The 17,743-nt window shown below is 40.7% G+C and overlaps 1 protein-coding gene across 5 annotated transcripts in view; it reads left to right on the top strand.

Annotated features, from left to right (window-relative positions):
• Positions 1 to 17,743, top strand: part of HECW1 (HECT, C2 and WW domain containing E3 ubiquitin protein ligase 1) — a 250,224-nt gene that overhangs the window by 216,386 nt on the left and 16,095 nt on the right. For all 5 annotated transcript variants that reach the window (XM_005533197.3, XM_088060634.1, XM_088060639.1 and 2 more), the window contains 3 exons: positions 336 to 488; positions 16,022 to 16,120; positions 17,489 to 17,618. In XM_005533197.3, coding sequence (XP_005533254.2) covers positions 336 to 488; positions 16,022 to 16,120; positions 17,489 to 17,618 — 382 coding nt within the window. The remainder of the gene's footprint in view (positions 1 to 335; positions 489 to 16,021; positions 16,121 to 17,488; positions 17,619 to 17,743) is intronic.

Here is a 17,743-nt window from a genome sequence, read left to right on the forward strand (position 1 = left end):
TACAAACCCACTCACTAGAAAGCTCCCCCTCTGCTGGCCATCCAGCTGAGGCAAGGCTGAGCCTTGTACCTCCAGTTTGCTAAGCTTTTGGAACAAAGGAAAATAAACTACTTAAGACATGCATCCCCATTATGATTCCTCACAGATCAGCTTGGATATTGGTGATGTTTTGTCATCACAACTTCTTCAGGACTCAGAATCAAGTATCGAGAGGAGAGATAACGTTTGACTACACAGGCTGCTGTGTTAAGACAGCAGCCAATGTAGGCAAACCCAGGAAATCCACTCAAATGGTAAGGGGCCTCATTTTAACTTTTCTACCTTTTTCTTTCTAGGTTGGACTACAGTGGCCCCTCCCGAGAATTCTTTTTCCTTCTGTCTCAGGAGCTCTTCAATCCTTATTACGGGCTGTTTGAGTATTCAGCCAACGACACTTACACTGTACAGATCAGCCCCATGTCTGCCTTTGTTGAAAATCACCTGGAATGGTAAGAACTGAACAATTGTTTCAGAGCAATAAAAAAAATGGAAAAGCAAAACAAAAGCTGCCAGTTTAGACTGGAGTACATAAAAATATTGTTAATTCTATGGAGAGGTGGAGAAAAAGGTTGTGAAAAGGAAGAGATGGGGTAAACATAAATATAAGAGCAGGCTCTGAAAAAGCAGTTGTGATGAGGTATTACTATGAAAATGTCCTGCTGGCATTACTTGGGACTTGATGTTTGTGAACTTCTGTGTGAATATTAAAAGGACAGGGAGAAGAGCTCTGCTTAATCCAGTCTTCATCTCCTTGCTCCCTTTCTAAGAAAAAACAGTGTTGCCTTTCTATACATGACACAGCATTGTACTTGGGAGCTGTACAGTGTTCTCTGAGAGCCACATTGCTGCTCTGTTCCTAGCACAGGCCTTAAAGAAGGCCCAGTGAAAGCAGTTTTCCTTTTCTTCCCCTACAGAGTGTCTCTACTTGTCTGGGGCAAGGCCGGCAGAGGGAGCAGATATTTTAGCTTACTAAATATGTGTGCAAACAGACAAATTGCTGATCTTGTTTCTTTATCAAAAATTCTGAAAACATATTGTGATGTCCTCATTTTCTCTTTCTGCCCCCAGATCTGTCTGTCTTTGGGAGCTGTTTTCACTTTGGTAGCTTCAGATGTGGTTAAGCGAAGCACAGGCTGCAAGCCCTGGGCATCGCTTGGTGCCTTGTGGGACTTCATTGTGTCAAAGAAGTGCTGCCACATGGGTTTGTTCCTGTGATGGTTTTCTTTGTCAATCTCACTGGCTCCTCTCAGAGATCCTTTTTTTTTGAAATGGGAGGCAGTTCAGGCCCCTTTTAAATTGCAAATAGTACATGTTCCTCTATTCTTATGAGCAGATCCTCCTTTGCTTGGCTTATAGCAGGCAGGAGATCAAGAACAGTTGTACTGTCGTCTGTGTTTAAGTTGCTGGGGAAAAAAGAGATGTTGCTTGGGACTAGCATGGTTTCTGAATTTTTGTTGGATTTTTAATTTTTTTATTATAATTTCCAACAGCAGAGCTAACAATGATCCTTAATTTAGTGTTTCTCTACTGACATGAACAGGAAGAGAGCAGCTTAGTTCTTACAGCTTGTTCACCTCCCACTGCAATCCTGTTCATTAGACACTATGTGGTGCCTTCCTAGTTTTCAAGAAGAAATAAAGTCTGTCCTATGTTCTGTCTTAACAGACAGCATGGATAAACATCTGATTTAGGAGGCTGTTATTTTTTGGAGATGTATTTTGACTTCCAGTCAGAGGACCAGCTAGGCAGGTGCAAACCCATGATCATTCTACCCACTTTGGGATAGACCTCTGTGTCACAGACTTCTATGTCCAGAGATGGTGTTGCCATGTTATCAGCAGGTGAAACAGACCCTTGCTCTTATGTGTTATAAACACTGTCCTTGCAAACAGTTGCAAGTTTCTGAAGTGATTAATTCTCCTGCAAAATATATATGCTGAGTTTGATCCCTTCACTTTGTCCTTCTGTGCCTTGAGAGATTTCAGCATGAAAGAGGCAGGTTTTTAAAGGTGTCCTGGGCATATGGAACAGCAGAAAGACACCTAATATGATTTTCCTGTAGCAGTTAGCATTAAACTCTAAAGTCAGCAGCAGTTAGACACGTAGACTGTTTCTCCAACTGCACGTACCAGTCCAGCTTCTTGCATGCAGAATGTTTTTTCGCCTTCAGACATTTTTGTTTTCCTGTTTTTAAGATAAATTTGGTCTCTTGGCCTGCAGAAGGAAATAAATGCTATGAATGATGAGGTTTGCACATTCAGTATTGTAAATAGGGCAAGATTGCAGAGCCCAAAGGAATGATAAACAATCCAGTCAGTGCTTGGAAATACTTCTTGAACCTGTTATGGAAATAATTGCCTGAGACTAGCAGCTTATAATTAGCCTGATAGGTTTCATGATTGGCTTGTAGATATCCAGCCATACTAAATGTTTTTATACTATGTGACTGATCTCAGCTATTCACATGCAACCTTAGAGTCCTGTGTTCAGAATTCTGTGCGGCCAGTGAAAATAGGAATTGGACCAACCTTCTCTAATTGACACTCAGAGTTTGATTTTCCCATTAAGGTTTTACAAGCTAACTTCTGTGAGGACACTGTACTAACTGCCTTGTCACTATTTGTTACTGAGGAATGAGGTTTTCTGATGTTCACAGGCTTTTACTTTCTCATGAGAGTCAGAGCCAGAACTACTTTCTCAGACGTACTTGTTGATCAGATTCCAGCAGAGTCTCCTCCCTGTAACATGCCAGAAATAGATATCACTTTCTTGTTCTCAAATCTGTTATGAAGCACCAGCTAACATAGACAGATGAATCAATTTGAGAGTTCCAGGGTCACAGATAATTAATTTTCATAGTCTTTTCAAAGCTTGAAGTCTGATGTCAGTCATGAAAACTATACAACCACAATTGGTTTAGATTTGCAGATTTCTTCAACTATGTGCTTTTTGCTGCTGGGGGGCTTTTTATTTATGTGAAGTCTACCCTCAGCATGTTTTTCTCTATAGTATTTCTGCAAGACCTCTCCAGACACAGCTATATTAAGAAACAAAGCTAGCAAAAAAATGCACTCAAAATTATTTTACATTTTCTCTTTCTTAAGCGAACAGTGGTGAATTTGAGATAAATACAACAAAATGCAAAGATGTGATGCAGAATGGAGAAATACACTGCTTTTTTTCCCCAGCCTAGAAGTTACAGTTCTGCCCCTTTTAGTGGCTTATTTCATGCTCTGCTCTTTGTACAAACAGCATTCTGAGTCCAAAATGAGCACATCAAAGCACAGACTAGTTGTGTGTATGCCAAGTTAAGAAAGAGACATAATGACTGGAAAATATTTCTCATTTATGGAGAAACTGAGATTTAACACCTTTCCTGCTAGCTGCCATTGAATAAGACTTTTTCCTTCAGTTAACATATGTGCATACCGAACACACAAAATATAAGATACCACACATTTTTAAAGTTAAAATATTTTAAATCCCCCTTTATCTGAAAGGACTGCTCCAACTCCCTAGATCAAAGAAGTTTGATGATACATATTTTTATCTGCATGCTACAGGATGTACCTGAAGTTCGTAGCCAGAAAAGTTGCTTTTAATCCGTGCCAGTAATGAGCCATTCTAACTGATCTAGGTAAATGTGTCTAGCTTTTTGCCTAGGTACTTGAAAACATCTTCTGAAATACACCCCCATTGGAAGGAGTTCACCCTTTTCTACATAAGTGGGCAAAATGGGGAGCCAAAGAAAGAAATGTGAAAACAAGCCCAGTCTCTTCATAAAAGGCCAAATGGCCTAGACAGAAAAAATCATTCACAGACATTCATTTGGAGATCTGAGGGATCTTAACTTGAAACATCTTTTTTCTGTATTTTCATTGTGAATTAGTGACAGCATGGGTTTTTGTAATAAGGCATTTGTGGACCTTGCTGTGATATTTATGCAGCCAGGGAGAAGTACCCCAGTGCTACAGTTATCTTAGAGGTATTTACAGCTTGCTAATCATACTTACCATTTTGTATCCATCTCAGAGAAGGCCTGTAGTGTTTTGCTTGTTTTTCTTTATATGAAAATTAATGCATTTGTTTAGCAGAACCTTATTAGAAAGTTAAAGACCTGTGAGTAAAATGTTTTTGTGCAGAATCCTACTTAAGACCACAGACATGATTCAGTCAGACCCAATGCTCAGGTCTCCAGAAGCTGTAGATTATTGCTGCCCATGTTGTCCTAATGAACTCTACTAATTTCATTCTCATTTCTAATTCCTTTGGGGCAGGACTTTCTTCATTCATTTCCCATAATGAACTTTTATTTCTTCTCTCCAGTACCCTTCCTCATATTCTAGTCTGTGCCACTGAGCAGAGTCAGGCAGATGCATAAGATGCATTTATTTCTGCATCTCATTCTGTGGGCAGGTGGAAGCCTGGTGCACCCACTCTCTATGCAGACAGGACTTTGCTTTCCCTGTGCTCCAAATCATCTGACATGGTCACTGCAACTGGTTGAGCTGAGCAAATACATGCTGTCTTCCATCAGGGCTGATTGCTTCAGCCCTGATGGCACTGCCTGGGTTGCTTTTACATGCTCAGGTGCACAGGCAGGGGCAGCTCCCTTTGCCTACACGGTGTGTGGGGTCATAGCCCCAGTCAACCTCTGAGCAGCCCTTTTATTTATTTTGTGTAAATGAGAAACCACATAACCAGCACTATGCATCTCTAGCACACCAGAGAATGCAGGGTGTTGTTTTTCCCTTTTTTTTGGTGTAATAAACCCAAGGAGAACTGAGAATGTTGCAACTTCAGCTGTCTTTTCTCCTTTGAGAGCTTGGTTGGTTTTCTTGCCCCGATTTCCTTATGAGTTGTGCCTTGTGCAATTTCCCTGCCAATCCCTCAGACAGATTCCTAATCAGTTTGAGACGTGTCTGACAGGAGGGTAAACATCTTGAAGATAATAATTTCCTAAAAGCTTTGTGAAACTGTCTGGGTAAAGGACAGAGCTGCAGAAGAGTGGCTCAGTGAGGTGGGTGGGAGAGCTCAGCAGGGATCTGTGCTGTCTGTCCTCACAGCTGGCCAAGCAGCATGAGTGAGCCGGCAGGTCCATCACAGGCAGAGCTGTGCAAGCTCAGGGAAGACAGAAGGAAGAAACTGGAGATACTCCGAAGTCTGGGACGTTCTAGCAGAAGTGTGTAGGAGGAACTGAGAGCTACTGCAATGTGGTAATGTAGGGCCATCAGAGACAGATCTATAGGAAACAAAGCTCCATTAATCCTTCTACACAGAGACTTGACTAATTTCAATTAAAGTATTTTTAAAGAAAGTGACAAATTGCCTCATGACCTAATGGGCTGTATTCTGATGTGGACCAGCTCATGGGATGGATTTAGACACACTCCATGGCTCCTTATAGAAACAGTGGAGAAATGTAGTCACAGCATCTAAGCAGGAGGTCTGCAAACAGCCATTACTCCTCCCCACTGACTGAAGGGAGCTCTTGGGAATATGTGGTCTGAATTACTCACGAATCTCTCTGATTTTTCAACTGTTGTGGCAGGCAGCCTACATAGGGCCCAATACCAGTTTAGTCAGGGAGTCAGAAACACTGAGTTTGGTTTTGGGCTTAAAAGGGCCATTTGTGTGGGTCTACATTTGGGGGAGGAATTAAGTTAGAAGACCAATTTTGCAGCCGTCTTGAAAGGGCCTGTTTATGCTAAACACTGAAAAATCATCCTCTTAAAAATCAGATAAAGCACTCCAGAGTGAGGCATCAAGCTATATCCAGTTGTTTTTGAAATTAGATGACTGCCTGTTTGCCTCAGTTTCCATCTGAAGAGATTTCCTAGTATGTAATCAACTTGAATTCCATTTGATGTACAGTACTGCTCAGAACTGCTTTGAAATTCTCAGATGAAAGGCACCATAGAAAACCAAAGCATTTAATGTTATGTTAGACTATAAATTTTAATTACTAGCAATATCTTATTTTAAATAAATTATGTTTGCATGAGAAATTTTCAAGCACCATTGTAAATCTTTTGGACAAGAACGATATTAAAATAAATGTGCAGCTGAAATAATTTATAAGACCTTTTCACTGTGTGAAAAGGGTATGTTACTGAAATGCCTTCTTGCTGCTGTACTGTGATCTCTCAATGCCTCCTGTACTTAAGTAAACTTTGATTTTCCTATTAAGTTTGATGTATGACTGTATCACATAGAGCCTGCCTCAGCAGCTGGTTAATTATTTATTAAGGGTCGGGAGGAATTGGAAGATTAAAGGGAAAGCAAAACTGAAGGAGAAAAAAATATTCTTCCTAACTGAACTTGTACAGCAACCATTTTTTCTTTAAAAAAAGATTCTGCTTTATATTTACCTTGTTCTTGACTTTCTGTCTCTTACTAGAGAATTTTTTTTCCAAGCTCTTTTGAGGATCTGAGTGGCTTTGCTTTATGGGTTGAAAAAAGAGATGTCTCTCACAGTCTCTACCCCTTTTCCCTTCACTGAGTTTCATAGTCTCTCTAGCACTTCTTCCAAATTAGAGTTTGGTTTGAGGGAAAGGCGGCTATTCTATTTTGTTCCGTATTTACAAAAGTCATATTTATGGGTTTTTCCCCTTGCTTCGGGCCTTTTAGTCTTTTGCAACACTGCAGATTAAATCTGCCCATAGATGGGAGGCTTCACATGAAAATCTTTGTAGTGTCTGCACCTTGCATGTGGCAGAGGAGAAAAGGGTAAAATGCACACTGTCCACAAGCACGTGGAGCTGCAGTGAAGCAGCAGGATGGGCAGTGATTGTCTGTGTATTGACAAATAAAAACCCCCAGAGAGTGATGAATGTTGTCATATCTCCTGTTCCAGCCACACTGGAATGGCAAGGCTGAGCTGTCACTATGAAGTATTGCTCAGTCATCATTCCTCTCCTTATTTCTCATTACATTTTATTCAGACTTCAGTAAGGTAAAGAAAATTCAGCTAGAGCAGGTGCAGAAATTCCCAAGATAACCTTTTTTTTAAGTAATACAATTCATACATCAAAAGAAGGACTGCTTGTAGAGCAATATTGTTTTCAGTAAATCACCCAAATTAATTTTGGGTATTTTTGAGTAGCAAAGGCATTTCTGTTTCTGTAGGCCTCTCCCTGGGATGTTTTGAAAGGTACAAGTTTCATTTGTTCGTTGAAAATTATTCTTAGTTTCAGTATGTTACCTTCGTGTTGCATTGAATTCCAGAAAAGGGGAATATTAAAGATTTAATTTGATCTGATATGTATATTTTTAAAGGGAGAAAGGTAATGTTTGTCAGTTTTACTCAACTTGGAATAGGAATATTTTTCAAAATCTCAATAAACTTACGGAGGATGAGAAAACTACTGACCTGTCACTCTCTATGAGAAAAGTTCATGTGATAGCAAGAATACATAAGTGTACATTCAGTATCTTGTTGCTCGTTGAAGGAAACTTTTTACACTGTGACATATGACTTTCATTCTAGAAAATGGCAGACTAGAAACTAGAATTATTAGTGTTGGAAATATTTGTAAAGAAAAGTAAAACAATTTCTTAGACTTCAGAACACAAATGCAAAAGTTCTGCTATTCTGCAGAATATGCATGTTCCCAGAAGAGGATCACAGTGATCAGTTTGCAGAGGTATTAATAAAAGTTGGAAGTATTCAATGATTTGCAAAACAAGACCTAAAATAGACTGCCATGCAATTAGTAGCATGTCTGAATATCAGCACACCGATTTCTGACTTTACTCAATGGAGGATCCTCATCCTGAGAGACAGGGATCATTAGCCAAGTTGCAGCACAATGCAAACCCAAGTGTGTGGCTTTCTGGACACGGGTGGTAAGTCCAGAGGGTTCTGCACTGCCCTTGAGCTGTTTGCAGTTAGCTCAAGGATATCTGCATCACCCCTCATCACACAGGGTAAACATTCCTGGGTGCTTACCAAGACTTTATGATGAACAGTCTCTCTCATGCTTAAATACCCCAGACAGGCTGGAAAGGATGTGCCTCCTTTGAGAATAAGTCAGTTTTTGTGGCTGCAGTATTTGTAGTTAGCCATTGAAGGAAAATGTGCAGTCATTCAGCTTGTGTTTTTATGACCCTCTTGTCTGGCAGATGACTAAATCTGTGGATTTCTCTGTAGCTTGACTAGTTTGTTTCAACACATGGCAAAACCATGGAAAGCAAACATAAGTCATGCAATGTCTGAAACTTCACCAATTCATAGGTTTGAAAAGTGCCCACCAACAGCTCTTCCAAAATCTTTGACTGAGAAACCAGTCTCTTGATGAAAATGTTCTTTTGCTTGTTTGAAATAAAACAACACATAAGCATCAGACTGAACTGATCTACAAGGAACTGATGATTAACTGGAGCTGTTTGATTGACAAAATTACGTATTGTTCTATAGAAGGTGAGAAAGTCATTAAAAAATGTCAGGTAGACTAAACAACTAAAATTGAGCAGGGACTCAGAGGACTGTGATTCCGTTGCTGTCTCTATCACTTGTTTTCTGGATAACTTCAGATAAGTTATTTTACTTTTCTATTTAAGTTTTGTCAGTTTTCAAATGAAATATTGGCATTGGTCTCCTCTGGAAGTTGATCTCTCTGCTTTGAGATTTACCAGTCAGCAATAAAGTCTAGGATCTGAGAATCACAAAATGTAGAGGTTTTGTGTCTGCTAGCCAGTCGTTCATACCTCAGTCTGCTTCTCCTCTGTAGCTGCTGTGCTGAGGAGTGTTTGCCAAGAGTCTCCCAGGCCAGTGTGTCTTATCCCTTGTACAAGCAAGAGAGGCTAAAACCTGCAGGCAGCCTGGTTGCTGATGGAGGTTAGTCGTGCTCGTGCTGCTGTGCTCTGGCAAGGGTTCTCCCAGAGGAGGATGACTGTACATTAAGGTCATGAGGCTGAGGGAGATGGTTCTGCAGGCAGAAATGGCCACTTCAGCACTTGCCACACTCCTCCTCCAAGCCCCTGCATTCATGGAATTTGTTACTGGTAAAATGATACCTAGCATAGATTTCTTATTACAGAGAGAGACACCATGTTCATTTTTGAATCTCTTTATTAGTTTAAAGGCAGACCTGGAAATCAGCTCACCAGTTCCTGTGCGTGGCATCTCTGGTGCTCAGACAGCCCAATGACACCAAAGCTGGCATGCCTGCAATGGCCCCACGCAGAGGAATTCCTGTACCTGCAGTAAGAACTTCTGGCACAGCTCAGCTGATGTGCAAGAAGCCAGAGCCAGCCACTCCAGCATGGGGCTTCCTGATTTGGCTGCAGTACTGAGAAAATGCAGCTGTAACCCTTTTTCCATGTGAACATTTATCTGGAACTACTGTGTGGAGGAAAGGAACCATTTGATATGTTTTGTTGAAGAGAAACCCAAGGGGATTTTAATGAATTTCCCTTATCTGCATTATCTTTGCCTCTCATTTTTCGGGATGAAGCAGAATAGCCTGCAGCTTTTGCCATAAATTCATTCTTTCTTCTCCATGACACAATTAATCTTTTAACCTTTTCTGTCAGTTCTTTTGTGGTGGATATCGCCAGGATGTGAGAAAGATGAAAAGACATTTTGAGTGAACAAAATGCTAGGTTAGGGACAAGGAAAAGACTTGAAGGATCTGATTAGGTTAAATAAAGAAGCAGTAAGTTTGGATTATCTCTTTGTTTTTCAGTTGCTGGAAATTTAGGCTTCGGGAATAGTTTGAGGTTTAGTTGCTAATTTAGGATGCATGAGCTCCTCAAATTTAGAAGGACATGGATAGTTCACATTTCCATCACATGTAAGCAATAGTTCTTTTTTATGTGGTTACTCCTTGGTATTGAGAAACAGAAACATGTTCTACTTGCAGATAGATCCAGAAAATAGAAGTAGGACAACCACTTACTAAAGTGCCAGTATTGTACTGGCCTTTTGCAGCAGAAAATATATGCACAAATTAGCAATAAATTGAGAGACTGGCTCACATTTTAATTTCAGTTCTTGGCTGATGCACATATATTTCCCACCATCTCTGAGCACTCTCTGTATTTTATGACACTGCACAAGCAGGTCTGCTGCACTGTTCCACTTTACAGTTGGGGCTACTTTAAGAGAGGCTAGTACTTTCTTAAATGAGTGTAACAAATTTTCTTGAAAATATAAAAAAAACTCCTAAATTTTATAGGCATAATAAGCAGACAAGATTATCAAAGAGAGGCTCATGGAATATGCTTCTTGATCTTTTGATGCCTGAATGAAATGCTTTTGCTCTGAGTAGAATGTATCCCCAGTCACATTTTCTGGGGCGGCAGGGATCAATCCCTGTAGACTTAACTATTTAAAGTTCATCAGTTTCCAGGCTGGAAATCTTCACACACAGTTGCTCCTTGTCAGTACTCCTAAACTTTTTCTTTAAATTTTAATTGAAAAATGGATTGAAAATGAAGCTTGCCTGACAGAATTTTCTGTGGTTTCACAGTGAGGAAGTATGGAGTTTCCCCTTAAAAACTCAATAACTGTCTGAAAACCTGGAATGAATTTTGACATTACATGAGATAAGATCCATTCCATTATTTAGAACATAATGCATGGGAGGTAAAACCAAAACCTGATTGGGATGAGTCATTACCATTCCTTCAAAAGAAGTGTGTAGGGATCTAGATTAAGTTCTCATGTGGAGTGCCAGTGTAGTTAGATACTGGAGTCAGTGCAGCATTGAGCAATGACATGCAAATGTGACCCAACACTGTACCTTGATCTCTCTAAGATCTTGGTCTAAGGATTCTTCATATTAGAGATGGATGTAAAAAAAGAAAATGAGCCAACAGTATTCCTGTTACTCCTTATACTGGAATTCTCCTCTGTGACTAATTTAGGAACTATTTTACCTTTTCTCTTTAATGTGCTGAGACTTCATGAACTTCTGTCTCCAGCCTTTGTAAGAGCCATTCCTTTCATATTAATGACACATGAGGTCATCAGATTCCTGAACTCAAGAGGCATGGTGCTGGAATGCCACAGCATCCACCTCTGAGCCAGCAGATATGCAGAGCACGTTTGCCATGAGGCCAAATGACACAAGGCTAAATGACACTGTGGCAAAGAGAAGTCTGCCGAGTTTGCAGATGCAAGTCAGATAAAGAGAACACATGTGCTGTCCCAGCCTGCATGGTTCAACCTTCCTGACAAAAGAATGCTTCATGTCATCCCATTAGTCCCTTCAAATGTTCACTCATTTGAGTGAGTAGGGGTTAAATATGCACACCAAATTAAAGAAAGGCATTTGTTAATGAAGGCAGATAGATAGAGGTGTGGATTTGACCCACTGACAAGGTTTTGTAGAGGTGACCTGATCTTCTGCTAGATCATTTCTCTGTAGGTATAGCTCATGTAAGACATGTTGGTCATGTCCTGCACTGAGCCAGCACACACAAGGATGTGTACTGCCAGCATCTAGACATAGACCTCTGGAGCATATGCCTGATGCACTGCCAGTATTGGTTAAAATTCATAATGTATGAGTCCAGGCAGAGTCATAACCATGTTTCTGGTCAACTCTTTTTGCAAAATACACATTCTTATAACTCTCTTGCATTAAAAAAAAAGAAGTTCTTTGTTTATAAAGTGTTAGTGCTGGTGATAACACCAAAATTCAGAAATCATAGACTCAGTATATTTTCCTCGCACGCTGTGTCCCCCCTCATATCAAAAGATTGTAAATCACAAAATTTGAGGCTATAAGAATTTATTTTTTCCCCTTTAATCAGCAGTTTCTGGCCTTCAGGTTGTTCCTGAGTGTCTTCATATCAATGGCAGTGTTAACAGTGCTTTAAAACAAGCTGTACCATAGCCTCTTGAATCCATGATGTCCAGTTTCATACAAATCTGTGTTTCATGACTGAATTCTCTGTTGTCTAATAAGATTCATGTTCAAGGTGAAGTATTTCCCATGATTGTGCCTTTCTAAATATTTTCCTCTTGTTAAATTCTCTGGTATCTAATAATCATCAAAATTAGATCCAGTCTCTACCACTGTGAAAGGACTAATGGGGTCTCCAGCTGCATCCACCTGACAAATATCATTCATCCTCAGAAGAGCTGCCAAGGGCAGAAACCCACAGTGTAGCCTCATTTGTTCAGCTTGTCTTTCAGGTGGCCAAAAGTTCATCTGCACAATTAAACAGTCCAGAGTTTTAAAACTGGTGCAACAGAATGTGTAAGTTTCCCTTACAGATGAAAGCAAGTCTTATGAAAGTGACATTTTCAAATTTTATGTGAACCACGCTATATTTATCTCTCTCAAGCCCTACTTTGAATATCTTTTCACAAGTTACCGCATCAAGAAGGACACACTTAAATGCAGCTGATGTGTTTGAGTGAGATAAGTTTTGCAGGGTTTTGAATCTTTTTAATCTCATCAGCTGCTGCCTCTTTTTAGGATTGGAAGTTTCTTATACCATACCTAATTTAGCCCACAAGGCATGGTTCCCAAAGCATTCCAAACAGAATGATAAAGACTGTTCTTCCCCTGTGCACACAGATTACAATCTTTTCAAGGTACATCATTATCCATCTGAATCCAAGGAAAAACTGTCATTTAATGTAGAGCTCCATTCATTGAATCAGTTAAGAGAGGGCCCTGTACCAAAGGGTCATTGTGGGTCCTGCCTTGCTCTGGTGCTGTATGATAAGGACCAGAGTACATTAAATCTCTTGTGACTCAGCTGCAGTCAGACTAAAATTTATTTCCTAGTTGCTGCTACAGCATATGGATTTGTCTTTCCCTGAGTACATGGATATGCAGTAAGTATGCACAGAGTCCTGTCGAGGGGAGTGAGCCTGTTGTTTTGCAACAGACTGTTGTGGCTGCTTCAGGGGCACCTGAAGCTTCCAGAAGGAAAAGGAATTAGCTGGGTACAGTGGAAATTTCTGCAAATGGGTCAAAGAGTAGTGCTGTTAAAAGCCAGAAGGCAGGTGCACACAATGTCGTTTTTGAGTGGACGAACGGTGTCAATAGGCAGTCAAACCAGAGCAGCTCCACTGCTCATTAATTCTGTCTCTCGTTACACCATTTCCTGTTCATTAACTCCTTCCTGCATTTTCCCCCTCTCTGGAGCACATTACTCAGACTCAATCATTGTCTCCGAAAGGGAAGGGTGTTGAAAGAAAAGGCCAGAACAAGACCCTGCATTCCCCACCTCTCCCAAACTAGCTTTTCTGCTAGAAAGAAACCAAACAAGCATTTTACACTTCCTTGGAAAGATAAATGTAATTCAGGCTTAAGGAAGGTATGTGCCCTCCAGCCAGGATTTAACTTTGTGCTGCTTATTCTGTCAAGAAAGCTTGTTTTGTTCTGAAAGGACTGTCTTACCCACCTTCAGATCTCACCCATGCTCTAAATCTTTCAGGGAGAAATAAACACAAGAGTCTGGCTTTGTTTTAACTGGCTTTTGTAAGGAGGGCAATTTGTTTCTTCTTGCTTTTTTGTAAGTTTTGGTATATTTTAAGTGGGACTGCTATGCTTTTCTGAGTGTAGTGGCAGCTTGATGAACTGAATGGAGCCACACACAGATAAATTGTTCTCTGAGAAAGGAAGCAAATGCCTCCTGTTGATAGGTATCCATTGGCTTACCACGATCCATGTTTCTCAGTGCTGGAGAGCACAGAAGTGTCATGTCTGGTCTCAGGCCCTGTCCAGCATGGACAAGGGAACACAGAACCTTCTCCTATGCCATTCTTCGGAAGTGAGTCAAGTACAGCAAGTCTCTGTAGAGATACCAAAGCTGTGCATGGGCAGAAGGGTCTGTGGGCTGGAGAGCTCACATGCCTTGGCCACACAGCACCTTGTTTTTCTGGGGTGATAGGGAGCTGGCAGGGAATACGGTCTGCAACATAGTTTTTTTTATCCCTTGTATTGATAGGCACCTGCAGTGGCAACATTTTGTTAATGATTTTGCCTTACTTATCCCACGTGTTCTTAGGCTGTTGTGCCAGGCCTGGAACTTTCACACAGAAATGCTGCACATGGCTTTGGGATGGCTGGATACAGTTCTGCAACAAGGCAGGGATTCAAATTAAACTCTCCGTAAAGTCCCCTGTAACATGTGCCCGTAGCTGTAAACACCTTGGTGTCTGTGCACAACCCTTTCATGTCACCTTTGCAGGAATGGCCTCAAAGCCATGCAGAAGTGAAACAAGCAGCAAGGAGAAAAGGGATGCTGTTCACACATTCAGGCAGTTTCTTAGGAGAAGCCATGTTCTCAAATCCTTCCAGGCAGTTCACTTTCAGCTTTATTCCAGGTGGCTCCTGCCTGCCCAGTCTCGCACAGCTGAGTAGCTGTGGGGTGAGCACTGTGGTGAGGAACACCCCCAGCATTTTCATTCAGTGCTCACTTTCAAAATGTACGGGGATGGATGGGGGTGAAGAACAAAACCAAAAAAGCTGACATGCGTTATTTAGGACACACAGACTTGATTATGGATCCTGAAGGTGCTGTAAAACTGACGGATTACAGGTTCAGCATTTCTGGGATTTGAGCTGCCTGCCTTCCACTGTGCTTTCATTGTATCAGCTCCCCCTCGTTTCCTTGCTTTTTGCTGGAAGCACTGCACTGGAGCACAAGTGAAGTGAAGCAGGCCCTGACTAGACTCAACAGCTGCCTTTTGTTGCTGCTGTGGAAACAGCTGAAAGGGGGTAATATAATCGTTCGTCTGTGGCAGGTCAGCTGCATATCATAAGCACCTTTCTCAGATTCAGGGACCCGGAGGCTGCTCCTGTGGTGATGTAAATGCTAATTGGGCCCACAACAGGCTATTTTGTGCCCCATTTGACATACTAAGCACTTGTTCTGTCCCATGTGCATAAAGTTGACTGAACAGATATTCTTTGCCATCTTTATTACAGTCAGACTCATGTTTAATTCAAGTGCAGGAGAGGTCTTTGTACTGGTTCCTGTAAGTGGAAGGAATGGTTTCTATACTTTCTGATATGTTTCTCATCTTCTGTGCAGCAAAACTTTTCTGTGTTATCAGTCAGCTCAGACTTGGAGTGTTCGCATTTGGGGTGCTGGATTTTTTCCTTTCCTTTCTTACATGTAAGCAAATTTTGAATGGTTGTTGGGGGTTGTTTTTACAAAAATCAAACGGACCTGGACTCACACCAGTTTTGTGTTTTTCTGTCTGAGATGATTTATTTAAAAGCAGGTTTGATGGAAAAATATAGAATAAGTCACAGAAGAAAGCACAGGAAGAAAAATTCAATGGTTTATCATCACAAATCTCAGATGATAATGGGCCGGGCACTATTTGAGTGTACTTACAGTGAGACTGGGGGTTGCTGTTCCTAGAAACAAACACAGGAGTGTGTAAATACTGAAACAAGCTGAGCAGCAAAATTAAAGAAGTGGTCTGGGAACAGTGTGCCTGAACTTTAGATGCTGATTTTAACGTGTCCTTGGTCACAACAGTTAGCTTTTTTGAACTTCAGTTTTCCCCTATCAAGTCCACTCACTACCCTTTTAAATTACTTTAAAGCCCCACCTCAGACAGGGTTGTAGCTAGTCAGAAACTGCATATACTGAGTCTCCAAATATCCTTTGCAGCTCTTTTGAGATAGCATTTGTTCTGCTGCGGTGGAGTATTACAGTATTTCCCTGGCCAAATACTGTGTTGCATGTAGTCAGTCTATATCAGAACACTGAATGAGAGATCACAGGAAGTGAGCGTTCATTGGTTTGGCACAGGAGAGCACATAACATGCCAGCTGCAGGTATGGGTACAGTAGGAGGTGCATCAGGGAGATCTGTTATTGATCAGATATGGAAGGAGTGGCATTAAGTGTCTGCTTGGAAAAAAAAAATCAGGGAATAAATGTGAAAAACTAATTCAGAAACAAACAAACCAGAAAACCCCAGTTGCTACCTGTGTAAGTCCCTGTACTGGAAGTCTTGAGTTACACTTCATTTACTCTGCATTTTTATTTCACAGGTTCAGGTTCAGCGGTCGTATTCTTGGCCTTGCTCTCATTCATCAGTACCTTCTTGATGCTTTCTTCACAAGGCCGTTCTACAAAGCACTGCTAAGGCTGTGAGTATAACCGTGCAGAAACAGCGATCCCACAGTGAATCCTACAGAGACACAGACCCTCAGGGAGCTGCTTTGAGTGCACTGACCTTCAATTTCTTTCTGCTGTTGGTTTGTTGCTCTGCAATAAAAAATCAACACATTTTAATTTTTCTTTGCTTTCTCCAAGAATTTCCTGTTCATAAATACTATGTTGAAAAAATAAATAAGTATGACATTTAGAAACACATCAGAAAGTACTGACACATAATTCCAGAGTTTACTACTGATGGAAAGTTATGAAGATTTTGCTAGGTGGAAAACTAAAAAACATCTTTGATGGAATGAAACAAAATAATAATGAAATAAGGACAGAGGTTGTATTAAGCAAAAGTACATAATTTGCCATGCTCCACTGGTGGAGTAGCTTTGCATTCTAAAGCATAACTTGGGTTAATTAAGAATGTTAATGTAGATATAACCAGTGAATGGTTTTTTTGGTCTTCTGTCTTTTATTTTAGTAAGCATAAGCTACCAATAATACATTCTTTTCAGTTTGAATTTTTAAGGTTAATTTGGATTAACAATCAGTCCCTCTTTAATCAAGAGACTGAAATAAGACAAGGTACATAAAATTTTTGCAACAATAAAAAAACCCATAAATATTAACTCAAGACTGCAATTAAATGCTAAAGAGCAGAATAAAGTGTAGCTGAAAGAGGTTGTCAATTAAGATTATTCCAAATCGGCAAAGATACCTGTCTTAACAATCCTTTAAGTCCTTTATCATGTTGGTCTTTGTTGGGTTTTTTTTAACTACTGTTATTGCTGGGGTACAAACACTCATATTTATATTGTACCTGATCTAGTCTGAAAACAGGCTGAAACCTAGGGTTATCCCTGCATCCTTATTGCCCCTTTAGGGAATTGGAAACCAGGCTGCTCATAACATCCACCTGTCCTTTCAGCAGACAGGGATGGCTCCTTTTTAGCAAAAATTTAGGCTGCCTGGTCTTCCCTGTGTCAGACCTGTGTGCTTACCTGGCAGATGATAGGTAATGGAAGCAGCCAGGCACAGCATGGCAGGACTGAAGGGACACGTGTACTGTGAAGTGCAGGACATCTTGAAGATCCACGTAAAATCAAGCCCCAGGGGTGTCTTTTGACAGCAAGTAATAAAGGCTGCCAACAGATCTGGCCTTGAGCCCAGCTATGCAAAGCAAACAGTTGCAGAACTGCTTCAAGACGGTCTGTGAAACATGCTTTGATATTAACAAAACTAAATGAACTTCAGTTTTATGTTGGATCTTCAGTAAATTTGTTCACATACTTAGTAGGAAATCATGCTGCCAGTAGTCACAGGGCCATATCTTTTTCTTGTCTTGCAATCAGGCCATGTGATTTAAGTGACTTAGAGTACCTGGATGAAGAGTTCCATCAGAGCTTGCAGTGGATGAAGGATAACAATATCACTGATATCCTGGATCTAACCTTCACAGTGAACGAGGAGGTATTTGGACAGGTGAGCATAGCTATGCAAAACATCTGAAAAGCAAATTTGAAGCTGACAAAGTTGAGCATGATGAACATCCTTCTGTCAGAACAGATCCTTTAGCCTTTCAATAACATTTTCTTCTCCTACCTTCT

This window comes from Pseudopodoces humilis, chromosome 1 (assembly GCF_049639895.1).
Source record: "Pseudopodoces humilis isolate 2021_Gansu_Grassland_sample_001 chromosome 1, ASM4963989v1, whole genome shotgun sequence".
In the NCBI taxonomy this organism is placed as follows: Eukaryota; Metazoa; Chordata; class Aves; order Passeriformes; family Paridae; genus Pseudopodoces; species Pseudopodoces humilis.